Source organism: Etheostoma spectabile, unplaced genomic scaffold (assembly GCF_008692095.1).
Source record: "Etheostoma spectabile isolate EspeVRDwgs_2016 unplaced genomic scaffold, UIUC_Espe_1.0 scaffold00018528, whole genome shotgun sequence".
NCBI classification, from domain to species: domain Eukaryota; kingdom Metazoa; phylum Chordata; class Actinopteri; order Perciformes; family Percidae; genus Etheostoma; species Etheostoma spectabile.
The window spans coordinates 386,962-409,696 of record NW_022604307.1 but is presented as its reverse complement, the minus strand read 5'-3'; the positions used below and the strand labels follow the sequence as shown (position 1 = coordinate 409,696).

Genomic DNA, 22,735 nt, shown 5'->3' with positions numbered 1-22,735 from the left:
CAAGTAGGACATGCTGGTAGAAACCAAATGTTGAACAGACTTCGACAAAGATATTGGATAATTAATGCCAACTCTGCTGCAAGGAAGACAATTACAGAATGCATTGTGTGTAAACGTTACAGAGGAAAACTTGGAGAGCAAAAGATGGCAGACTTACCTGAGGAGAGAGTTATGCCGGACAAGGCTCCTTTCACGGACGTGGGAGTTGACTATTTTGGCCCTCTAGTGGTTAAAAGAGGTAGAAGTCTTCCAAAAAGGTATGGAGTACTTTTCACCTGTCTGACCAGTCGCGCTGTACACCTGGAAGTGGCACACTCCCTTGACACTGACTCCTGCATTAATGCTGTGCGGAGATTCATTTGTAGAAGAGGTCCTGTGTCAAGTTTAAGGTCTGATAATGGCACAAATTTTGTCGGAGCAAACAAAGAGTTGAAGCAAAGTCTTGCTGCTTTAAATAATGCGAAAATACAGGGTGCCTTGATTCAAGATGGAATTAAGTGGAGTTTTAACACGCCAGCAGCATCACATCAAGGTGGCATTTGGGAGCGCCTGATTCGCTCAGTAAGAAGTATACTTACCTCTGTTCTTGGACAGCAAGTATAGATGATGAAGGTCTGCAGACACTGTTTTGCGAGGTGGAGGCAATCCTGAATGACAGACCCATCACAAAGGTTTCTGATGACCCCAATGACCTTGAAGCTCTTACTCCAAATCATATAATTCTGCTGAAAGCAAAACCCCATTCTCCCACCAGGACTCTTTGAGAAAAGTGACTTGTACATAAGAAGAAGATGGAAGCAAGTACAATATATTGCAGAGATCTTTTGGAAAAGATGGACATCTGAGTACTTACTTGTGATGCAGGAAAGACAAAAATGGGCTAAGGCAAGAAGAAGCTTCTCTCCAGGTGATATTGTCATCATTGCTGACGCTACAGCTCCAAGAGGATCCTGGATGATGGGCCGAGTTTTGAGTACCAAGTCCGACTCTAAGGGATTGGTTCGTTCTGTGTGCATACAAACTAAGACCAGTGTGTTGGAGAGACCTATAACGAAGATCTGCCTGCTACTGGAGGCCACAGTGTAGCATCATGGACATCTATTCTCTTTCTCTCATTCTATCCTATCTTCTTTCTGTCTGTTTCTTTTACAGCAATCGGATGAAGGAAAACCTAATTGATATGGGGTAGTTAGAGTATAGCTAGAGTATAGCTCCCTTTATTGACATAAAGAAAGGTAATTGTGAGTTTACACTTTTCACAATTAGGGGCCGGAATGTTGGAGCTATTCATTATTTTGTTATATATGTAGTAGCTTATTATTTGATTTAGTTTAATTTCAGTTTTCCTTTAATTATGCAGCTACATAAATTTGGTTATCATTAGTATTTTATTTGGGTTAGTTTTAGTGCTTTTGTTTTGAAGGTACCAGGCAGCCTTAGCCACCAGGTGTAGTCTACAAGTATAGGTGAACAGGTATGTGGGAGTTAGACACCGGGGGAGGGCTGATGGTTTTTTACCAGAGACACAGAGTTACAGAGATAGAGACAGAGACACAGAGTTACAGAGCCTAGAGACGCCATTGATCATTCACGTGAAATGTTTGTTTGCCAAGAAAATGGATCAATAAACCTGACAGAACGCCATCTCTGCCTGGACAATCAAAGTTTTTATCTCTGCGTAAGATTCACTCCTTCGGTGCTTCAGTGGCTGTTGTAAATTGAGTTTTTAGTTTGTTTTATTCAATCGGAGGACAATTCGCCACTACAGGGTCCATAAGTGCTTCTCTTTGGGGTCGTCTTGGTTATGAGTTCATCATCAGACATAGCTCTGAACAAATGCAGAAACAAGTAGGAAGTAAGCAGAAAGGTTATTTGCCCAACCGGATTTGATAAAACATTAGATCTCTTACAAAATAGCTCTTGTACAAATAAGGGAGCATATCAATCTATCAAACTTCATCAACAACTATCCACAGACTAGGATTTGCACTTTGTCCATGTCTGATATTACTAACCAATTGAAATGTTTATGAACATTGATGCAAACAGGTATAGGTCTGTGTTTCAGGTTGTCGTGGCCGAGTGGTTAAGGCGATGGACTAGAAATCCATTGGGGTCTCCCCGCGCAGGTTCAAATCCTGCCTACAACAAGAGGCATTCTTTAAGAGCGGTAGAAAACCAATAACATATGACATTACACCAAATTGCAGATGTACCTTCATGAATAATATTGTGTTATCTCATAACTACTGGAAGCCTCCAGCAATGTCTGTGTTACAAGATTTGCAGTAAACGTTGTATTGTCCAGCAGAAAGGCAACAGATATGTTACTTTTTGACTATGTATTATATCATGGCAGTGCAAGCATTTAGCCCAGGTTTGATTTCCAGCCACTGCCGTTGCATTTACAGGTTTTACTTTACTTTAAACGTACATGTTTCTATTTACAGTATTTATTAACTGTAGTGTAATGTATTTATTGTTTTATGCTCCAGTTTTAATGGGTGTTACAGCAGGTATGAGCACTGTAGTTTCTATTTTTATGGAAGAAATTAACTTAACAAACTATTAAGTTAATTCTTCGGCCAGCGGAGACATTTCACTTCAGACACTAGCAGCATCAGACGCTATGTTAAACATCAACAGACTGCTGGTACAAAGCATAGGAATTAGCAGAGGATGGTTTCGATCCATCGAGCTTTGGGTTATGGGCCCAGCACGCTTCCGCTGCGCCAAAGCTGGGGAACAATAGTCTGTAAGGGGGGGGGAAGAAGAGGAAAAAGGGGAAGAGGGAGGGAAGAAGGAAAAAGAGGAAAAGGAAGAGGAAAAAAGGAGGAAAAAAGGAGAAATGAGAGAAAAGATGAGAAAGATGCTAAATTACCCACAAAGTGTAAGAGTTGTATAGTTTCTATGAAGTCAGATTTTAATTTAATTGCTGAAATTGGAATGTTTCTGGGAAATAAGGGAAGTTTAACGTAGATTCAAAGGTCACAGGTTCGATCCCCACCTAGTGCCAGAAGATCCAATTACACTGTCCACAACTTTATTGTTCTACTAAACTAAGTTTTAGAGGAATAAGATATTAGTAAGGTTGGGAAACAATTTAAACAAATAATTTATCACGTTTAGATTGACTTTTGAACAATATATCTGTTTTAGCACTGCATACATTTAGTAATCGTGCTATATTTGGTCAATATTAAAAGTTAGTCTTTATAATAATTGTTTAGTAATAAATCATTTCTTTTTCTTTAAACAATGTATCACAGGTAAAACCAAAGCATTTTTAGTTCTCTTTCTCTAAAAGCTAGTATGTCTTACAGTAATCAATGCAGGGAAGTAGGGTGTATAAAGGCAAGTCATATGCTCAGCAGTGTGTACACTATAATTTGGAATAATATTGAAATGAAGCCAATTAATATAATACATGCCAACTTTATTACATTGATCTCAACAAAACAATATGTCTTTAGGTAACAAATAAATATTGTTTAGCACAAGAAATTACTGACTATACAAAGGTTTTTACACCAGGGAGGAAAATAAGAGAATCAACAAACTACTTCTGTACAAAGAGTAAAACACACATAACATATAAATCACAATACATCATAGTATTGTATGCATAGTCAAATCTAACTATTTACATTTTCTACCGCAATGAGTCTTCTTCTCTTGCGATTGCCATTGAAGCAGAAAATGTGTTTTGATTGGTAGGAAATGGAGATGGGCGTTGCCAAGAGGAGGCGCTTTTTTGATTGGCAAGAAATGGATATGAAGTCTCTCGTGATTGGCAGAAAATGGAAGGGAGCTTTGGGTTTGATTGGTAAGAAAAGGAGATGAGAAAGTGGACAAATACGTTCTGGGTAGCGCCACTCTGCTCCACTGCTCATGCATAGGATATAGATCATAGATCACTGAATAAAAGAAGAAACCTGGGTAAAACATGTAATGTTAATGTTGTATATGGCTTCAAGACCTGGCGGTGGCTGGAAATCAAACCATGGCAAAATGCTTGCACTGCTATGGTGGAATCAAACCCCAGTCTTCCGTGTGACAGGCGGAGGTGGTCATCCAAAGTTTCAGTAGTATAGTGGTTTTTGCGTTGGAACAAGTTGCACTATTTGAAATATACCTTTGAGATACAAGAACTTCTTCACTTGGAACAGCAGCTGACTCCCAACCCGATGGGAACAATCCTGCGCTTTCAGCCTTGGAGGGGCTGACTTTCATCCCGACTGCTTGGCACTGGACTTTAATCTGCACCAGTGGGCATCAGAGATGGGAAGTAACGAAGTACAAACACTTCGTTACTACACTCAAGAACAAACTACAGTTACATTTTTAGCTATAGAGCAGCATATCTCCACCAGACTCTATGTAAATAATCTTTACTTTTAGTGTATAGAGCAGCATATCTCCACCAGACTCTATGTAAATAATCTTTACTTTTAGTGAATAGAGCAGCATATCTCCACCAGACTCTATGTAACTAATCTTTACTTTTAGTGTATAGAGCAGCATATCTCCACCGGACTCCATGTAAAAAATGACTACTTTTAGCGTGTATAGAGCAGCATATCTCCACCAGACTCCATGTAAAAAATCACTACTTTTAGCGTGTATAGAGCAGCATATCTCCACCAGACTCCATGTAAATAATCACTACTTTTAGCGTGTATAGAGCAGCATATCTCCACCAAACTCTATGTAAATAATCACTATTTTTAGCGTGTATAGAGTAGCATATCTCCACCAGACTCCATGTAAATAATCACTACTTTTAGCGTGTATAGAGCAGCATATCTCCACCAGACTCCATGTAAATAATCACTACTTTTAGCATGGGATCCTAGCTGAAAGTGTACTACACCCAAAAGCCAAAATAAATCAGATTTATAAAACCGTGCGCATGCAGATCTGTATGTAATATTTTGTTTATAAATCACATATTAACTACAAGTGTGCATATGTGAATCAGCCTCTTATCCCTCCCTGTACACGCCCAATTTTTATTTTAATAATATGTTGATATTTAAAGTATAACTTGTGTATATTTCAACCTGGACTCTATCCCCCCCGTGGTTCTGTGTACGCAGTAGCATTTTGAAATACATTCTTTGAGGGGCAGGAAAACAGTGTAAAGACCTCCGAACTGGAGTGATGTGAACATTGAGTCAATATAAACATTTATCATTACTTAAACCATAATTTCATACAATCATAACTCAAGAAATGTACTCACGATATTAACACATATACACACACACACACACACACTTACTTTCTACATTTTCAGGATTTTAAATATTAAAATAATGTTTAAGAAAGAAAAGTTCTGTTATTGTTATTACTACACACATGTCAGGTTGGGTTTAATTATGTATACTCTATATTACATATTGTTTTGTAGTTTTTCCGTTGTTTTTTGTAACCGTTAAATAATTTATTTTGAATGTGTTCAAGGTTACAGTAAAAATACAGTTTTTTAAAATCTGTTAACCTACTTTAATTCTATTGGTTGCTGTTAACTTCTCGTCCAATGAGCTGTTGATGTGAGGGCAGAGGGGCGGGCCTTCGGCGGTGACGAGGAGATCGACCGTTATCCGTGATGATGAAGAGAATCAGTTATCTCTACCAGATACTCACTGAACCGGACAGAAGGTAAACATTCATTCATTTCCATATATAAACATATGGAAAACATACATATGTGTGTGTTAATATTGTTTTACATCCATACAGTTTGTAAAAGTTATGATACCAACGGCTGTTAGCATCGTTAGCCCACAAGTATCGTTAGCATCGTTAGCAGTTAGTGTAGCACAAGCTAAAGTCCTTGTGGAGGGTGACCAGATGTCCCCGGTTTCCAGGAACAGTCCCCGGTTTCGGTGACCTGTCCCCGGAAATGTCCCCAGTTTTCACTGTGACTGACAGACCTAAAATTGGAATGAAAGAAAGAAAACACTGACCCAACTGGTGTTGTGGAAGTTTCTGTTCAGCGAGGGAGGAATTTGTGATGAAGAAGAGACCTTGTTGAAACAAAAATAAGACAGGCTGAAGACTGGATTAAAAGTTTAGATATTTGGTGAAAGAGTTTAATTATTTTCTCGAGAGAACAACCAAACCAAATGACAAGAATCGCAGTTCACAATGAAACAGAGCAACAAGGTGGCCCCACAATTCTGTGTGCTGCGTAACACTGAACAGCTCCTTATATTCCCTTTCGCCCCCAACAGAAACCAGCATACATGTTGATCAGAAGATAAAGTTACTGCTGGTCAGCCTTCAATGTGGAGAGAAGATCAGAATATAACAACACAGCTATCAGGGCATGAGGAGGAGGAAACAGCTTGGCTCTGAAACATGTTCACAACGAGGTAGTGTGAATGCGCTGGTGTCTTTTAAGGTTACTGCTACGAGAAAAGGTTTCCCCACATTGTTCACACCAGTACGGCTTCTCTCCAGTGTGAATGCGCTGGTGCGTTTTAAGGTTATCACTCTTAGAAAAGGTTTCCCCACATTGTTCACACCAGTACGGCTTCTCTCCAGTGTGAATGCGCTGGTGAGATTTAAGGTTACCACTCTGAGAAAAGGTTTCCCCACATTGTTCACAGCTGTACGGCTTCTCTCCAGTGTGAATGCGCTGGTGAGTTTTAAGGCTACCACCACGAGAAAAAGTTTCCCCACATTGATCACAGCTGTACGGTTTTTCTCCAGTGTGAATGCGTTGATGTGTTTTAGGGTACTCTGTTGTGTGAAAGCTGCACCACATTGATCACAGCTGTAAGGCTTCTCTCCAGTGTGAACTCTCTGATGAATCTTTAAATATCCTGATGTGAAGGATTGTCACACTGCTGACAGCGGTGACGTTGACTCCTCTTCCTCTCCGTTTCTATCAACAGAGAAAAACCAAGAGAGTGAGTTAGTGAGGTGCCATGCTGTAGAGCTCTATCTTAAACTAGAAACAACATTTAGAGCACGTCTATGGAACGATGTTTGACTGACGCATTACCTTTCTAATTATCTACCAATATCACTATTATGGAGTTGCATTATGGAAATGTAACATCCAGTGTTGGTTAGTTTGTGATAAATAAACTACTTTTGATCAATTTATGTGTGGCCTCCATTTTGTTGCCAGCCTTTAGCCAGCCGTTAACAAATGGGGGATCATTCAGGATTTTGTGTGCCGGGAAAGTTGTAAATGTAACATTTTCCCACAGATTTTTAGATTTCACTGGTATCTGTAGGGGTTACCGTGTTGTCTTCATGTTGCTGGAACAGCTATACTCCAGTAAAGTAAATTGGAACCATTGTCCCTGATACACATTAGCAATGAGGGGCACCAGTTGACCTTTGACCTTTTGTTTTGGGTTGTTGTTTTTGCTAAATCAAACTTGTATAGCCAGCAGTATTGTGTAAGTAAGTAATATGGTAGTGGAATGTGGTATTGTCCACACAAGCTCCATTTCCTTAAGCATTTCTGAAGCTCAGCAGAGCTTTCTGCTGTGCTCTGGAATAAAACTGCTGAGCATCACTGACGCCACTGAAACACAGGCGCATATGTCGTGGTCACGGATGTTTAAAAAATAGCATCACTAAACTCATAAATCATATTTTTTGGTAAAAGTGATATTTCTACATGGCAAATAATTTACTAGTAAGTGTTGTAGAGTCCTAGAAAACCAACAGTCATGACGTCTATGCTGCTCATTCTGTAGAATTGAATCTGTAATTGAAAGGAGCATGCTCATAATAATAGCAGGGTTGTTTTCAATTAGTGAGCGGATTGATTCTGTGAAGCAAAATGTGTGGACAGTCAAATGTTGTCTCAGAGTTTTCTTTTGTGTAAAACCTTTACTACAAACTGAGAAACTAAATGGTTTTTCTCCCGTGTGGACAGTCAAATGTCGTCTCAGATTTTGCTTCAGTGCAAATTTTTGATCACAAACTGAACAACTAAATGGTTTTTCACCTCTGTGGATTCTCACGTGTACAACCAAATTGCCAAGCTGACAGAAACTTGCTTTGCAAACTGAGCAGGTGTAACATTTTTCTTTTGAATGAAGTTTCATGTGAGTCGTTAAGGTTTTCTTCCGAAGGTATCTTTTACCACAAACTGAGCAACTAAATGGTTTCTCTCCTGTTTGGTCTCCAGAGTGTTTCTGAAGATTTTTTTTGCGGCCAAAGCTTCCTGTACATTCAGAGGAGCTAACTGATGTGTTTCCAGTGTTACATCCAACATCACTTACAGGTTTTTCATTGTTTGGCAGAGGGTTTAAACCTGTCTGAGGTTCCCTAGTCTCCTCCCATTCTGCACTATCATCAGTCTCAGATTCAGATTCAGAGGAGTCTGAAGTCTTGTCATGAGTAGCTGGTTGTAAAGGACTATCTGGATCTGAGTTCCTGGCTGGTTCTTGTCCTCCACAGTCCTCTCCATCAGATCCTGTTCTCTCTGCTTCTCTGTTCTCCTCAGTTTGGCTTTCATGAAGCTGAGAGGACTGAGCTTTCTCTTCATCATCTTCTTCACTCTTCTCAGGGACAGTAGTGAACGGGAACTTGATATCAGCCTCCTGCAGCCCTTGAAGCTGCTCTCCCTCCTGACTGGTCCAGAGCTGCTGCTGTTCCTCTTTAATGTGTGGGGGGTCTGGGTCCTCCTGGTCCAGACTGGAGCTCCACCCCTGCTGCTCAGGGGGAACCTCTGCTTTAACCACCGACAGCTTCTGGACGTCTGAGGAGATTAAGGAAATACAAGCACATGTAGAAAACTGTTAGAAAACTGTAATTTCATGTTGACAGGATCTCTTTACAGGGCTCCAAACTACGACCAAATTGGTGCTTTCTGCTTTTATTTTTTTTTAAGTACAAGCAGTTTTTACAAATATTCACACCTGTTAATCCGACGACATTATGCTTAAAACTGCTTAAATAAACTGTGCGCACGGATTCATAAACCGTGCTCACGGTTTTATAAACGTGAGCAAAATAGGAAAGATATTCAGAGATTCAAACTTCTGGGATCAATTACTCTATATTGAAATTATGTTAAATCACAAATGACGCATCTCTCCTAACGTAGTAAGGTTAACAATGAGCTACTTTGTAAGCAATGATTTTTAGGAAAAACGCAGAGTTGGAAGAAGTGTTCTGCTTATTTTTCAGGAGAAAAACCCAAATGTTATTCAAGGTAATAAAATAGAGAACCACTGGCATGACTCTGTATATCAGCTGTACTCAAATACAAGTTTACAGTTTTTAGAGCTGATTTCTGAAAGTGTAAATGAGGTAGCGTTTGTTACACTTAAAATACTTGTCATTTTATTCTCTAAAATAATTGTCATTAACCCATGTCCCCATCGGCAACATGTTCTATCTGAACTGCTGAGCTGTGTATATGTGTATGAGATCCTGACAGTATGATAACCTTAAGCAAAAATATTACGGTTTCACGGTTTTGCAATCACAGCTTTCAAATGTATTATTTCAAAATGTCTGGGTAAAAAGCTGATACCTTAGGAACACTATAGAAAACTTTAGAGGATTTGAAACCGTGACTTTTTCAAACCACAATATACCTTGAAACCGGTAACCGACCAATGCCTATATGGTAACAATTCACACACTCAGTACAGAACATGGGACGGACCACAGAGGATAATCTTCACCTGTTTAAGTACACTGGTCAAAGAGAGACTGAAAAAGTGATTATCTTTCTTTAACAAATAACCAATAACTTAAATTTCGATGATACAGAAAGTTTGTTCACCATGCAGTCATCCCAAAGCGGATTACATTCTCTAAAACAGCCTGATAAAAAAAAAAAAACAAGACTGCAGCGGCCACTGTTCAGAGTCTATCCTCTGGGGCTTCTCATCTGCTGCATTAACCTGAACCATGACAGAATCTGTTCCTGCAGGTCTTGCAAACATACAGCGTCTCACCTGTGTGGGTTCTTCTCACGTGGACCAACAAGCCACTACTATGTATAAATGTCGGTTCTCATGTTGATTTTCAAGTTATCTTTAAGTCCAAAGACATTTCAACATGTTGCACAAGAATAAGACTTCTCACCTGTGTGGATTCTCATATGCTTTAATAATGCTGAACCGTCTGAATCTTTTTCCAAAAGTCTTGCAAATGTACGATTTCTCAACTGTGTGGGCTCTTCTCACGTGGACCAACAAGCCACTACTTTGTATAAATGTCGGTTCTCATGTGGATTTTCAAGTTATCTTTATGTCCAAAGTCTTTTCTACATGTTTTACAAGAATAAGGCTGAATCCCATTCCTTCCCCTTACCCCTTCCCATAGCTTTTGCGCGTTCACGCGGGACCTAGTGCTGTCCCAATACCTATTACGACCGAAGGGAAGGAGATAGACCAAGGGGTGTATAGCCCTAGAAACATAGTGTGGACGCGACCTCACTTGAAAACACACGGGCATCAATGGCTGCCCGTCGACCAGAGAGACACATTAATGTAAGTACTTTCGGCTTAAATAATTGATTAAAAGGTTACGGCAGTCTTCTTTTGTGGTCTATGCAGTCCTGTACATGTATACTTGCAACCATGTTCCTAACTGAAACTTTTTAAAAATCGCTAGCTTGCAATGCTAACGCTAATTGCTAACGCTAACGTTGAACAGTCAACAAAATGTTTTTGTGAACATCAAAGACATTCAAAACAGTGATAACTGAAACAGATATACACACACCATGTATACAGGGTGTATATGTATGTATACATGATACATGTGTATACACATATGTATTGCAAACAGACCTAAGTACTACACAGATAAGAACATCTGCCTCTGCACTACCAAAGTGAACCTAAAATATATAAATATTTAAATCCATATGACACTGTTGTCCAAACCCACACAATCAACAGACAGAGACAGCATCTTGGAAGTTTGTGATCAATACTGTATGGTGATGTCACCAAGTGGTGTCCCATTTTATAGGGGTATGTTTTCACCCCTACGCCTTACCCCTTGGTTTCAAGGGCCAAGGGGTAGGGGTAAGGGCCAAGGGGTAGGGGTAAGATGGAGAAATGGGATTCAGCCTAAGGCTTCTCACTTGTGTGAATTCTCATGTAGGTGTTAAAAACATCCTTATGTCTGAAATCTTTTCCATATGTTTTGCAATAATAAGGCTTTTCACCTATGTGGATTTTCATGTGTCTCCGGAATTCTGAATTACACTTTTCCACATGTCACACATGAAAGACTCATTACATTTACCTGTTTCTGATACGTTAGTGTTGTCTACGTTGTTGCTGTGACTTCTGCTCTTGCGTTGTCTCTTCTTTGGTTCTGGCTCTGCATTTCTAGCTGATCCTGAGTCTCCATGCTGGCCTCCTTTCTGGTCTTGGCTCTCAGCTCTACGGAGCTGGTGGTCACTGTTTGCTTCTGATTCCACAGAGGTTATAACTGGCATGTTGGCTAAAGACTCTTTCTCTGCTGCATTTAGAGTGTCATCATCAGGGTTTAAGTTCAGAGTCTGACCTTCACTGTGGTCCCTTTCCTCATAAGTAAGACTCAACATAAAGGTATCAGTCTCCTGCTTCAGGACAAGCTGCTCTCCCTCCTGACTGGTGCACAGTTCCTCTTTAATCTGTGGAGGCTCTGGGTCCTCTCGGTCCAGACTGGAGTTCCTCACCTGAATACAGAGCTGCTGGTCAGAGAGAACCTCCTCCTCCTTACAGACATGTTGCTGTGGGAGCTCTGAAGGGACAGACAACAAAAGAAATAGGATACCACTGTTACTGGAGAAAAAAACAGAACACTTGCTCTCTTTTTCCTGAGACCATAGACTAAAAAATAATGGACAGAGCATCCGGGTCAGAAAAGTGGAGCCAATGCTAAAGCTCATTAAAGGTTCCATGGCATGAAGATTTCACTTTATGAGATTTTTTTACATTAATATGCGTTCCCCACCAGCCTGCCAATGGTCCCCCAGTGGCTAGAAATGGTGATAGGTGTACACTGAGCCCTGGGTATCCTGCTCTGCCGTTGAGAAAAATAAAGCTCAAATGGGCCGATCTGAAGTCTAAGAGGTCATAAGGAGCAAGGTTACCTCCCCTTTCTTTGCTTTGCCTGCCCAGAGAAAGAGAGAGACATCGTGGCTTTTAAACAAGCAAAGTGGCAGTTGGTCAAGGCAACACCACTAAGGGGGACCACTAAGGTCTATATAAAAGAGACTTCAGAAACAGTATTAGGGGACCACTAAGGTCTATATAAAAGAGACTTCAGAAACAGTATTAGGGGACCACTAAGGTCTATATAAAAGAGACTTCAGAAACAGTATTAGGGGACCACTAAGGTCTATATAAAAGAGACTTCAGATACAGTATTAGGGACCACTAAGGCCTATATAAAAGAGACTTCAGATACCGTATTAGGAACCACTAAGGTCTATATAAAACCATCCAAAAAGCATCATGTCATGGGACATTTAAAGCTGCAAGTGCTCTAATTTTTTGCAGGTTCCAAAAAGAAGTCCGTTTTTTATTTTAGAAATCCATGAGAAAAAAAACCTACTTCTCGCGTAATTTATAACTCAGTAAACTTTAATATAATGACTTTGTGGTCTCAATTGCTAGTTTGGTCCCGTTTATTTTATGTAAAATAAAAGATTAAGCAGGGGATCTTTCCGGACCTGTCAAACAGGACAGAGGCTTTAATTATTGTAAAATCTGAAATTTAAATCTGATGTGTTTGTCCCACACAGTGGAGTTATACGCCTAGCTTTATTCAAGACCACAGTCTTTCAATTTGACAGCATTTATCAATGATATTACTTTCGTATTTTCTAATAATTTACCAAGTAGGCTAATTGCTTTGTAATTTAATAACATGGTTTGATGAACCAGAATGACAGGGGCCCTGGAAGTTGGCCCATCCCGGTCTGATGTCAGTGTAACCGGAGGGTGACCGGAGAGAAGAAGTAAAGGTACCAACCTGCTCTGTGCAGCCGGAGCTGAGGGCTGAAAACAGCGTCCAGTAGTTGGCGCTCGTGCTCCTCTTTTGAACGACACAGTTCCTCCTCGTACTCTGCTATCGTTCTTTCAACCAGCCCAAATATCTCTTCAGCAGCCGCAGTTAGTCGCTGCTCCACCAGCCCTCTCAGCATTGGGACTTTAGACATTTTCACACGATGACAGAAACTTTTCCTCCGAACAAACTCCGTCAAAAACACTGTTTGTTTTCCTTCAAACTGTTGCTAAGCAGCTAGCATGCTAAGCTAGCGTCGTTAGCTTTGTAGCTTCCGGGAGATGAGTCCGAGGTAAAACATTCAGAAAGAAGGTGAGCAGCACAAAGTCCACCAGACAGGTTTATCCGGACACACACAGGCTCTGATGGACCACATCTGTTGGAGCTCACACACTTTCCCAGAACAACAAACCGACTCCAATGCTTTCACTCACGTTAGTCGCCATATTGCTCAAAGAATAACATCCGGTCCTGCTGCAGCTTGGTGAATAGCCTTCAAAATAAAGGTCTGTATAAAAAGGAGGTACAAGAAGTGGTTTATTTCAATGGTAAACATTCTTCAATTCATAAAAACGTCTCTAAGAACTTTGACATATTAAAAATTTTCTTTAATGGATAGTTTGAGTTTACCCGGCCATAGCCAGACTAATAACCTATATGTGGTTGGGAGACTTTATTATTAAAGGCCAGTTATTACATGGATTAGGATACTATGCATCCTGATAAAATTCCTTTGTCTTTTGGAATTAAAATACCCAGACTCTGGATTCCATCTGGGACTTGGAAACAAAACAAGACCCTCTTGCTGTTTTTCATGTTGGTTTTTTGGCACTTTACTAATGTGCCAAACAGAGGTGGGTAGAGTAGCCAAAAATTGTACTCAAGTAAAAGTACTGTTACTTCAGAATAATATGACTCAAGTAAAAGTAAAAGTAGTCATCCAAATAATTACTTGAGTAAGAGTAAAAAAGTGCTTGATGAAAAAACTACTCAAGTAGTGAGTAACTGTTGAGTAACGTCTGATTTATTTCTTAAAACAAGCATCAATCAGACAGACAAAAATACAAAAAAATCATCTTTAGGCAAATTATAGTTCATCCAATCAATACAATAAATTAAAATGAATTTATTAATTACAAAATAGCTTACTTGAGAGACTTGTCACATCAAATTTGGATGGATACTGCATGTTGCATGTGTAAAACATACTGTATGTAACCTAAAAGACAAACATCCACCTCTCCACAGCAAAAACTAAAACTACCGCCACGTCTCCTCAGGTTAGATGTTGAGTTGTTGAATGGTCACATGTCCGTTTGTTTTGGTCGACCCTGAACACACCGCATAACGTAGCTGCTTTTCCTAAAAGGTAACCGTCATAGACATATAAAGAGTATATATTATATTATATTATATGTCTATGGTAACCACGCTTTCACTATGAGGCCGGGGGGGGTCTGCGTTGCCTTGGCGATGTTTGATTATGACGTCTTTCCTTTGCTACGACTGTAAAGCTAACCTGTCCCGCTGCTGAAACGAGTATGGTCACGTGATTACACAACGACGTGTGATTGGTTAAGCACAGTCACGTGGTAGAGCCTTCAGCGAAAGACTCTCTCTCTGTCAAAATAAAACATTAAAATGAGACGTACGCTGGGGTAAAAACAATGAAGCGTAGTAACGAGTAACGAGCTCATTGTAGCCTAATGTAGCGGAGTAAGAGTAGAGTTTATTTTTCACTAATCTACTCAAGTAAAAGTAAAAGTAAGGTGATTTAAAACTACTCCTAGAAGTACAATTTTTTCAAAAACGTACTCAAGTAAATGTAACGTAGTAAATGTAACTTGTTACTACCCACCTCTGGTGCCAAAAAATACTAATGTGCATGTATTTGATTCTTCTCCTCAGACGTCCAGCAGCTGTCTGTGGTTAAAGCAGAGGTTCCCCCTAAGCAGCAGGGTTGGAGCTCCAGTCTGGACAAGGAGGACCCAGAACCCCCCACACATTAAAGAGGAACAGGAGGAACTCTGGACCAGTCAGGAGGAGTCAGGATAACGCAGGATTGACGCATACAGCTCTTCCCCCCTCCCCCCACTAGGCAGATCCGACCCCAACCTGGTTCAGATCAACCCCTGCTATGTGCCTCTGGTGAAAAGGCAACCTCTGACCTCAAGGACAGTGAGGAGATGGTCGGGGGAGGCCTATGAGACACTTCAGGGATGTTTTGAGGTGACAGACTGGGATGCACTCTGTGAGCCACATGGAGAGGACATAGATGGGCTGACTGAGTGTATCTCAGACTACATAAACTTCTGTGTGGACTGCACTGTCCCAGCAAGGACTGTTCAGTGTTACCCAAACAACAAACCGTGGGTAACAAAGGACATCAAGAACATCCTGAATGCTAAGAGGAGGGTTTTCAGAGCTGGGAATAGGGAGGAGGTGAGGGCCATTCAGGGGGACCTGAAGGTGAAGATCAGGGAGGCTAAGGAGAAGTACAGGAGGAAGCTGGAGCGTAAACTCCAGCAGAACAGCATGAGGGAGGTCTGGAGCGGCATGAGGACCATCACTGGCTTCAGACCAACTGGCAGCAGAGGAGTTGAAGGCAGCTTGGACAGGGCCAACGAACTCAATCTGTTCTTTAACAGATTTGATGCTCCTGCTCCTGCCCATCTCCCCATTAACACAACTGCTGTCTCACCTCCAACCCCACTACTTCCCCCTCCCCCCCTCACTGTCCCTTGCCCTCCTCCTGGGAGAGCCTTACCTCCCCCTCCCCCTCCTCTAGCCCTCCGGTTAACACCTCTCTCCAGCCTGACTCCCCCTCCCCCTACCCCACCTGTAACCTCTGTGTTCCTCACTGCTGACCAGGTGAGAAGACAGCTGACTAGACTCCACTCTAATAAGGCTGCAGGCCCTGATGGTGTCCATCCTGGGGTGCTCAAAGCCTGTGCCTCTCAGCTATGTGGAGTCCTTCACCATGTCTTCAACCTGAGCCTTAGTCTCCAAAGGGTCCCCGTGCTGTGGAAGACATCTTGCCTCGTTCCTGTGCCAAAGACGCCACGTCCCAGTGACTCCAAGGACTACAGACCCGTGGCACTGACCTCCCACATTATAAAGACCCTGGAGAGACTGGTTCTGGAACAGCTGCGGCCCATGGTCAGACCTCTCCTGGACCCCCTCCAGTTCGCCTACCAGCCCCGGTTGGGAGTTGAGGACGCCATCATCTTCCTGCTCAACTGCATCTACTCCCACCTGGACAGGCCGGCGAGCACGGTGAGGGTCATGTTTTTTGACTTCTCCAGTGCTTTCAACACCATCCGGCCGGCCCTGCTGGGTGAGAAGCTGACAGCGATGCAGGTGGATCCCCCCTCGTGTCCTGGATTGTTGACTACCTGACTGGCAGACCACAGTATGTGCGCCTGCAACACTGTGTGTCAGACAGAGTGGTCAGCAACACCGGGGCCCCGCAGAGGACTGTCCTCCCTTCCGTCCTCTTCACCATCTACACCACAGACTTCAACTACCACACAGAGTCCTGCCATCTTCAGAAGTTTTCTGATGACTCTACTGTGGTTGGATGTATCAGCGAGGGGGACGAGGCTGAGTACAGAGCTGTGGTGGGGGACTGGTGTGGTGAGCTGAACCATCTACAGCTCAACGTGACAAAGACCAAGGAGCTGGTGGTGGATCTAAGGAGAGCCAAGGCAGCAGTGAGCCCTGTTTCCATCCAGGGGGTCAGTGTGGACATTGTGGAGGACTACAAATACCTGGGAGTGCACTTAGACAATAAACTGGACTGGGCCAAGAACACTCAAGCCCTCTACAGGAAGGGCCAAAGCCGTCTCTACTTTCTGAGGAGGCTGAGGTCCTTCAACATCTGCAGGACAATGCTGAGGATGTTTTATGAGTCTGTGGTGGCCAGTGCTATCCTCTTTGCTGTTGCATGCTGGGGCAGCAGGCCGAGGGTAGCGGACCCCAACAGACTCAACAAACTGATTCACAAGGCCAGTGACGTCGTGGGGGGGGGGGTGGATCTGGACTCTCTGTGGCTGGTGTCAGAGAGGAGGACGCTGTCCAAACTACATGCCATCTTGGACAATGTCTCACACCCACTCCATGGCTTGCTGTTAAATCACAGGAGCACTTTCAGTGACAGACTCATTCTCCCAAAATGCACCACAGAGCGCCACAGGAAGGAGGAAGATAACTCCTCGCTCTAAGACACTCAGAGAGGTTGAAACTGGACAATATTATCTGTATTATCTGTTTTGTGCAATAACACTGGCCTGACATGCTGCTACAATTATTATTATTAGTATTATTTTACTTTTTACCATTGCAATTCCTAAATTATGTTAATTATGCAAATAATGTATAGTAACATTCTTTTAACTATGTAAATACCATACATGTCCACACTCCTTATATTTCTTTGTTTGTATTTCTACTCTGATATTTATAATATTTGTGCCAATGCAACACAGAGTTTTCCTTCGGGGATCCATAAAGTATTTCTGATTCTGATTCTGAAGGCAATTAAAACTGTTAACATATGGTCTTCATTATCTTTGTAACGGCCTTTAAGCTCCCCCTGGCAACATTGTATTGTATTATGTTTATTATGTTTGTATTATATACTTTTATATGTCATTAGGGTTCTGTTTCCTATTTTTGCAATAAAGATGACATGAAAAACCTCCCTGTCGGTACACGATCCGTCCCTCCTGCACGATCGGTTCTGCGCGTGTGCAGTATATTCGCGCATGCGCAGATGATTTCATGATGAACGTGGATTTACGACACTGCACGATCTGTTCCCATAGACAGTTAAAGAAAGTCTGTTCGCCTCCACCGGAAAGCTAACGTTAGTTTAGCTAACAGTAGCTGCTTTTCCCACTGTTTAGTTTGAGTAACGTTATTTTAGGCTGAATCAACCTGTTAGCCCGTTAGCCGAAATAGCTGTTAGCTAAACTAGCATCAGCTTCCCGGTAGAGGCTAACCGTTCTCTTAGCTAATATATCAGTACACGATCTGTCATAGTTGTAGCGGTTAGCCGTTAGCCTCATGGATGTATTAGAGGACGGTTAGCCTCCACCGCCGTTAGCTTCCCGGCTAACCGCTAGCTTTGATTCAGTCTACAATACAGTTACTAATACTAAACAGTGGGGAAAGCAGCTACAGCTAATTTAAGACTTTACAGTAATAATAAAGACAATTATTGAGTGATTGTGTTTAAATGAGCACAAGTAAAGTAGAACTGACGTAACCACTATATATATTATATATATCGCTGTTATGTTATATAATACACATATAATTGAGGGTCTTAAACATGCTGTCTCAGCTAGCGGTTAGCCGAATTAACTGTTAGCTAAACTAACGTTAGCCTTCCGGTGGAGGCTAACAGCAGACGGCTACTGTGGAACGGATCGTGCAGTGCCGTAAATCCCTGGTAAATCCTCGTACATCATGATTATCATCTGCGCGTGCGCGAACATAATGCACATGCGCAGAACGGATCGTGCAGGCAGGACGGATCGTGTACCGACACTCCCTGCTGAACAGATTTGTTTTCATAAATCACATGTGTGAGCCTGCTGGCTCTGGGAGGCGGGGCTTAGGCTCCCATTGGATGTTCCTATCAAGCTATGAACCCTTGGAAAGGGAACGTGATTGGCTACAACTGGCATGATTGGCGTGTTGATAGCCAATGAGAGCTGTTTCTAAGATGGTCGCTCAGAGAGATGACGCAGCGTATTGGCGCTCCACAGTGGGAGCGCTTGCTGGACGTCGGGGGCTGCCCCGGGGTGAAAACTAAACAGAAAAAGGCGGGGATGGTTTGATTGTGTAGGCAGCAACATGAGGAAAACAAACATACCCAGCAACACGGTGCAGGGCGAGGAGACGGAACGAGGTCGGCACGTGAAGTTAGCAGCTAGTTAGCACGGACTCTACAGGACAATACTCCCAACCTGGATGAATTCTTTACATCTGGGGACACTTCCGGACTACAGGAATATTACTAAGCCTGGAAAGGACGGGGGGTGAAGGTTTAGGAGCGCCTACAGGTAGGGAAGCGTTATCATTTTCTCATTTTCTCCTTCTTTTCTTCAGTATTATGAACACTAAGATGATGAATAATGTTCCAGTAAATGAAGTGAAGGTTGAACTGCAGAGAATGGACCAATCAGACTGGAGAGGCTGTTCCGTTTCATAATGATAGCCACTGGCCCAGCAGCACGAGGCTTTGAACGCACCTTTGTTCCTTTGATGTTGATCCGGTGTTATGTGCCTTCTGGTTTTTCCCCCTCCAGGGGCCTGTTGCACGAAACCAGGATAAGGGAATAAGCCGGGATATTCAAGATATCCTGGATTAATTTAGCTTTGACTCGGTTGCACAAAACCAGGTTAAATTAAACCCAGCCAAGTAACCATGGAGATTTATTCTTTGCGGCTAGCCTGGTCCAGAGCGAGGCTAGCTTCACCTCCTCGTTACTTTCTGTATTATATGTAGGGCTGCACGATTATGGCCAAAATAATTATCATGATTATTTTGATCAATATTGTGATTACGATTATTATCACGATTATTTGTTGATTTTAACCAAAATTAATTTTATTGTCACATAGGGTATTTATAACTGCTTTTACATCCATATTATGCTACATTCTTCTTATGTTGAAGTTATATGTTGTACTTATAAACAGCTGCAACACATGGAAATGAAAATTATCTGAAATAGCCTAGGATATGTTTTTTAAAAATGTATCTCTGTGAATGCTCCTTCACTTGTTTTCAACAAAAACTGATTAAAAGAGCTGACTGATTAAAAGAGCTGGGGAGAGGGGGGGATGCAATGGACGCTACTCACAGAGACGGCTGACTCATTAGGAATGGGGGGGGGGGGCGATGGACGTACTCACAGTGTGACGACTGACTCATGATGAATGGGTCAAGCAGGTTTTGTCTCACATGCTGTTCCTCTACGAAGACAGACCTCATATTTAACAATATACAGTTGTGTTAATAATAGGGATGAGCGAGTACAGCATTATCTGTATCTGTTTACCACATGTATTATCTGTATCCGGATCCGTACTCGGAGTGGGCGGGGCCTAAACCGGAAGCGGTCATATTTAACCCGGAAGTGGGTTGAAAATGGGGGGGGGGGCGGCTTTAACCGGTATGTTATTTTAAGCATGCAATTGATATGGGTTGATCAGAAATTGTTATATTTATTGCTGATTAGAAAACTATTTCCATGACAGCATCAGCATTGAGTGTCATTGGTGTTGTCATGGTAACAAACTATATAGGCCTACAGTATATAACAAGTTTTGCAACAATAAATACAACAATGTGCTTGCAATTATTAAGTAAAATGTAATGAACAAGAGTTTTCATACTCAATAATATAACTTTATTTTTTAACTTAATTTTTCTATGATCAGTGTGATCATTTATTTATTTTTGGTTCTTTTTTATTTTCACACTCACAGACACACACACTCAATTGTGAGTGTGTGTGTCTGTGAGTGAGTAAAAGATACAGAGAGAGAGAGAGAAACAAAGAGAGACAGGGGGGGGGAGTTGGAATGTGTTTGTGTGTATATCTTAATTTGTAATATTATTCATTTATACCGCAACTGCCTTTTATTTTTTTTTATAAAACACAGCAAGAAAGTTTCAGACACTCAAAAAACTGGTTAGAGCAGCAGGCAGTTAAAAAAAAACAAAAAAACTCCGACGGCAGAGATGCAACGCGAGTCCCATTCTACCAACACCATGTCTAAACAACAAACTCCACGTTACCAGAAGTCTCCTGGTTACTAGGTACTAGTTCAAACCGAAGTATAAAACAAACCTGAAGCTGAAGAAATCCTAAATGTTAACGGGAAAGCCCGCAGACCTGAAGGGTAGAGCTGTTCACTTCTCCGTGTCCTGAGTGCGTGTGAGAACAGCCAGTGGGACACAACAACAGAAGGAATCTGTGTGTGTAGGGAGGGGCGCTGGGACTAGCCTATCACAGAATAGTGTAGGGGAGGGGCGCTGGGACTAGCCTATCACAGAATAGTGTAAGGGAGAGGCGCTGTGACTGGCACTGTGACTAGCCTATCACAGAACGGAGACACAGTCAGTGGAGACTTTCACTGAATCCGAGCACGGATATTGACTCACATTACTCGGATAATACTTGTACTCGGCAAAAGTGCTTTATCCGTACCGGATACTCGGCTCATCCCTAGTTAATAACAATTAAAACTGTGGACAAATGTCAGAAGCTTGATACCGGCGCTGTCGCCGCTCTCTCTGTTGCTCGGGAGCCTGTGTTAGTGAATGGGGGGGGGGGGGGGGCGCGGAGAGAAAGTAGGCTCGTTCGAGATGAGCCAGGTCTGCGCAGAATCGATCACGGCGATCGGCGCCCGTTGCATGCCGGTTAGATTTGTGTCCGACTTGATCCCGACTTGCTCTGACGTCATGCACACGTGGGCAACGGAAATCTCACGAGAGCAAGGCGGACGCAGTTCTGAGACGCAGGCGGCGCAGTTGCTTTTCACCGACTGCAAGAGCCAGGCGGACCCAGAGCATGCTGGGAAACGCCGGCTTCTCAGCTGATTTAACACCTGATTGGTTTACAACATGATGACGTTTTATATAAACTTTTTATCGTTTTTTGAATCGGAGCGATTTTAATTGCTATTTGTCTGATTTAAAGACTTATTCTGTCCAGAACACATGTTGTGACTGATAGTTACGTTTAGAAGTCAGAGAGACTAAATCTGTTCAGATCACGGATCATCTACAGTCTGTTGTTAATTAAAATCAGCAACAGATCGCATGTAGAGCACTTTGACAGCTACTCTGACATAATTATAACAACTGGAGACTGGGTACCAGCTGATATGTGGGTCTGATTATATTTTATTAAATCGGAATTGCACCACAGTGTTTTTGTCACTTCCTGTCCAGCCTGAAGGCTGCTGGAATCGGCTGGAAACTGTCCGACTTTTCCGCAGCTTTTTGTCCCCGCCCCCGCAGCTGCCGCCTGCTCTCGTCTACTTTACAGTGGAGGCGCAGTTTATCTCGAACGAGCCTAGTAAGACGAGAAAGACAAACACAGACACTGCTTTACAGAAGCAATGGGTCATGTAACGTAAAATTAAACCATGTTGATATAAACAACATTGCTTCGCTTGTGGAGAGGCAGCGGATGCAACCTAGAGGAAAAATATTACTTACTCCCTAAAGCCCCTGTAAGCTAACCGAAAATAACTTGCACCCTAGAGCTCTGTAAGCTAACAGACACTAACTAGCACCGACTAGCACTGGTCACTGCTGTTTTCTGAATAACACAGACGTGACAAAATGTTGTGTTTACTGGTAAACTTTGAGACCGCTAAAAGTAGTGATTATTTACATGGAGTCTGGTGGAGATATGCTGGTCTATACACGCTAAAAGTAGTCATTATTTACATGACCTGCAGGCGGCGGCTTTCTGTCTTTAAGACTTTTAATCTGAAAAGCCCCGACTTTAAGGAAACCGGAAGTTTGGAGCTGGCGGCGGGATAGCTGTGTGTTTTATTAGCTGCCGCGCTTCTAGGTGAGTTTTTTTCGGAGACAGAGCTCCAGGTGAACCCTCACGTGTTCAGGTAAATATCTTAATAACTTAACTCATTTACACGGCAGCTAGAGTGCGTGCGAACAATAAGCGAATAGAAGCCCGAGCGGCGC

The 22,735-nt window shown here is 42.2% G+C and overlaps 1 protein-coding gene, 1 long non-coding RNA gene and 1 other non-coding gene across 3 annotated transcripts; 2 read left to right on the top strand and 1 right to left on the bottom strand.

Annotated features, from left to right (window-relative positions):
• The first annotated feature begins 1,400 nt into the window (after nucleotides 1-1,400).
• LOC116680987 (uncharacterized) lies at nucleotides 1,401-9,598 on the top strand. The gene is made up of 3 exons (XR_004329941.1): nucleotides 1,401-1,414; nucleotides 3,616-3,619; nucleotides 9,543-9,598. It is a non-coding gene; the product is annotated as an uncharacterized LOC116680987 (long non-coding RNA).
• trnas-aga (transfer RNA serine (anticodon AGA)) lies at nucleotides 2,069-2,150 on the top strand. Its single transcript has one exon. It is a non-coding gene; the product is annotated as a tRNA-Ser (tRNA).
• LOC116680986 (zinc finger and SCAN domain-containing protein 31-like) lies at nucleotides 7,558-13,426 on the bottom strand. Its single transcript, XM_032509564.1, has 3 exons — nucleotides 12,967-13,426; nucleotides 11,248-11,730; nucleotides 7,558-8,734 (listed from the first exon to the last, which is right to left on the bottom strand). The coding sequence occupies exons 1-3, from the start codon at nucleotides 13,151-13,153 to the stop codon at nucleotides 7,608-7,610; spliced, it is 1,797 nt and encodes a 598-aa protein (XP_032365455.1). The 5' UTR covers nucleotides 13,154-13,426; the 3' UTR covers nucleotides 7,558-7,607.
• Between the last annotated feature and the right edge of the window lie 9,309 nt (nucleotides 13,427-22,735).

Excerpts from the sequence above, each read along its gene's own strand:
- LOC116680986 (XM_032509564.1), bottom strand. The coding sequence starts at position 13,153 with ATGTCTAAAGTCCCAATGCTGAGAGGGCTGGTGGAGCAGCGACTAACT. Across the intron at positions 11,731-12,966 it reads GCTCCGGCTGCACAGAGCAG|AGCTCCCACAGCAACATGTC; the intron begins GTTGGTACCTTT and ends CTGTCCCTTCAG. Across the intron at positions 8,735-11,247 it reads CACTAACGTATCAGAAACAG|ACGTCCAGAAGCTGTCGGTG; the intron begins GTAAATGTAATG and ends TAATCTCCTCAG.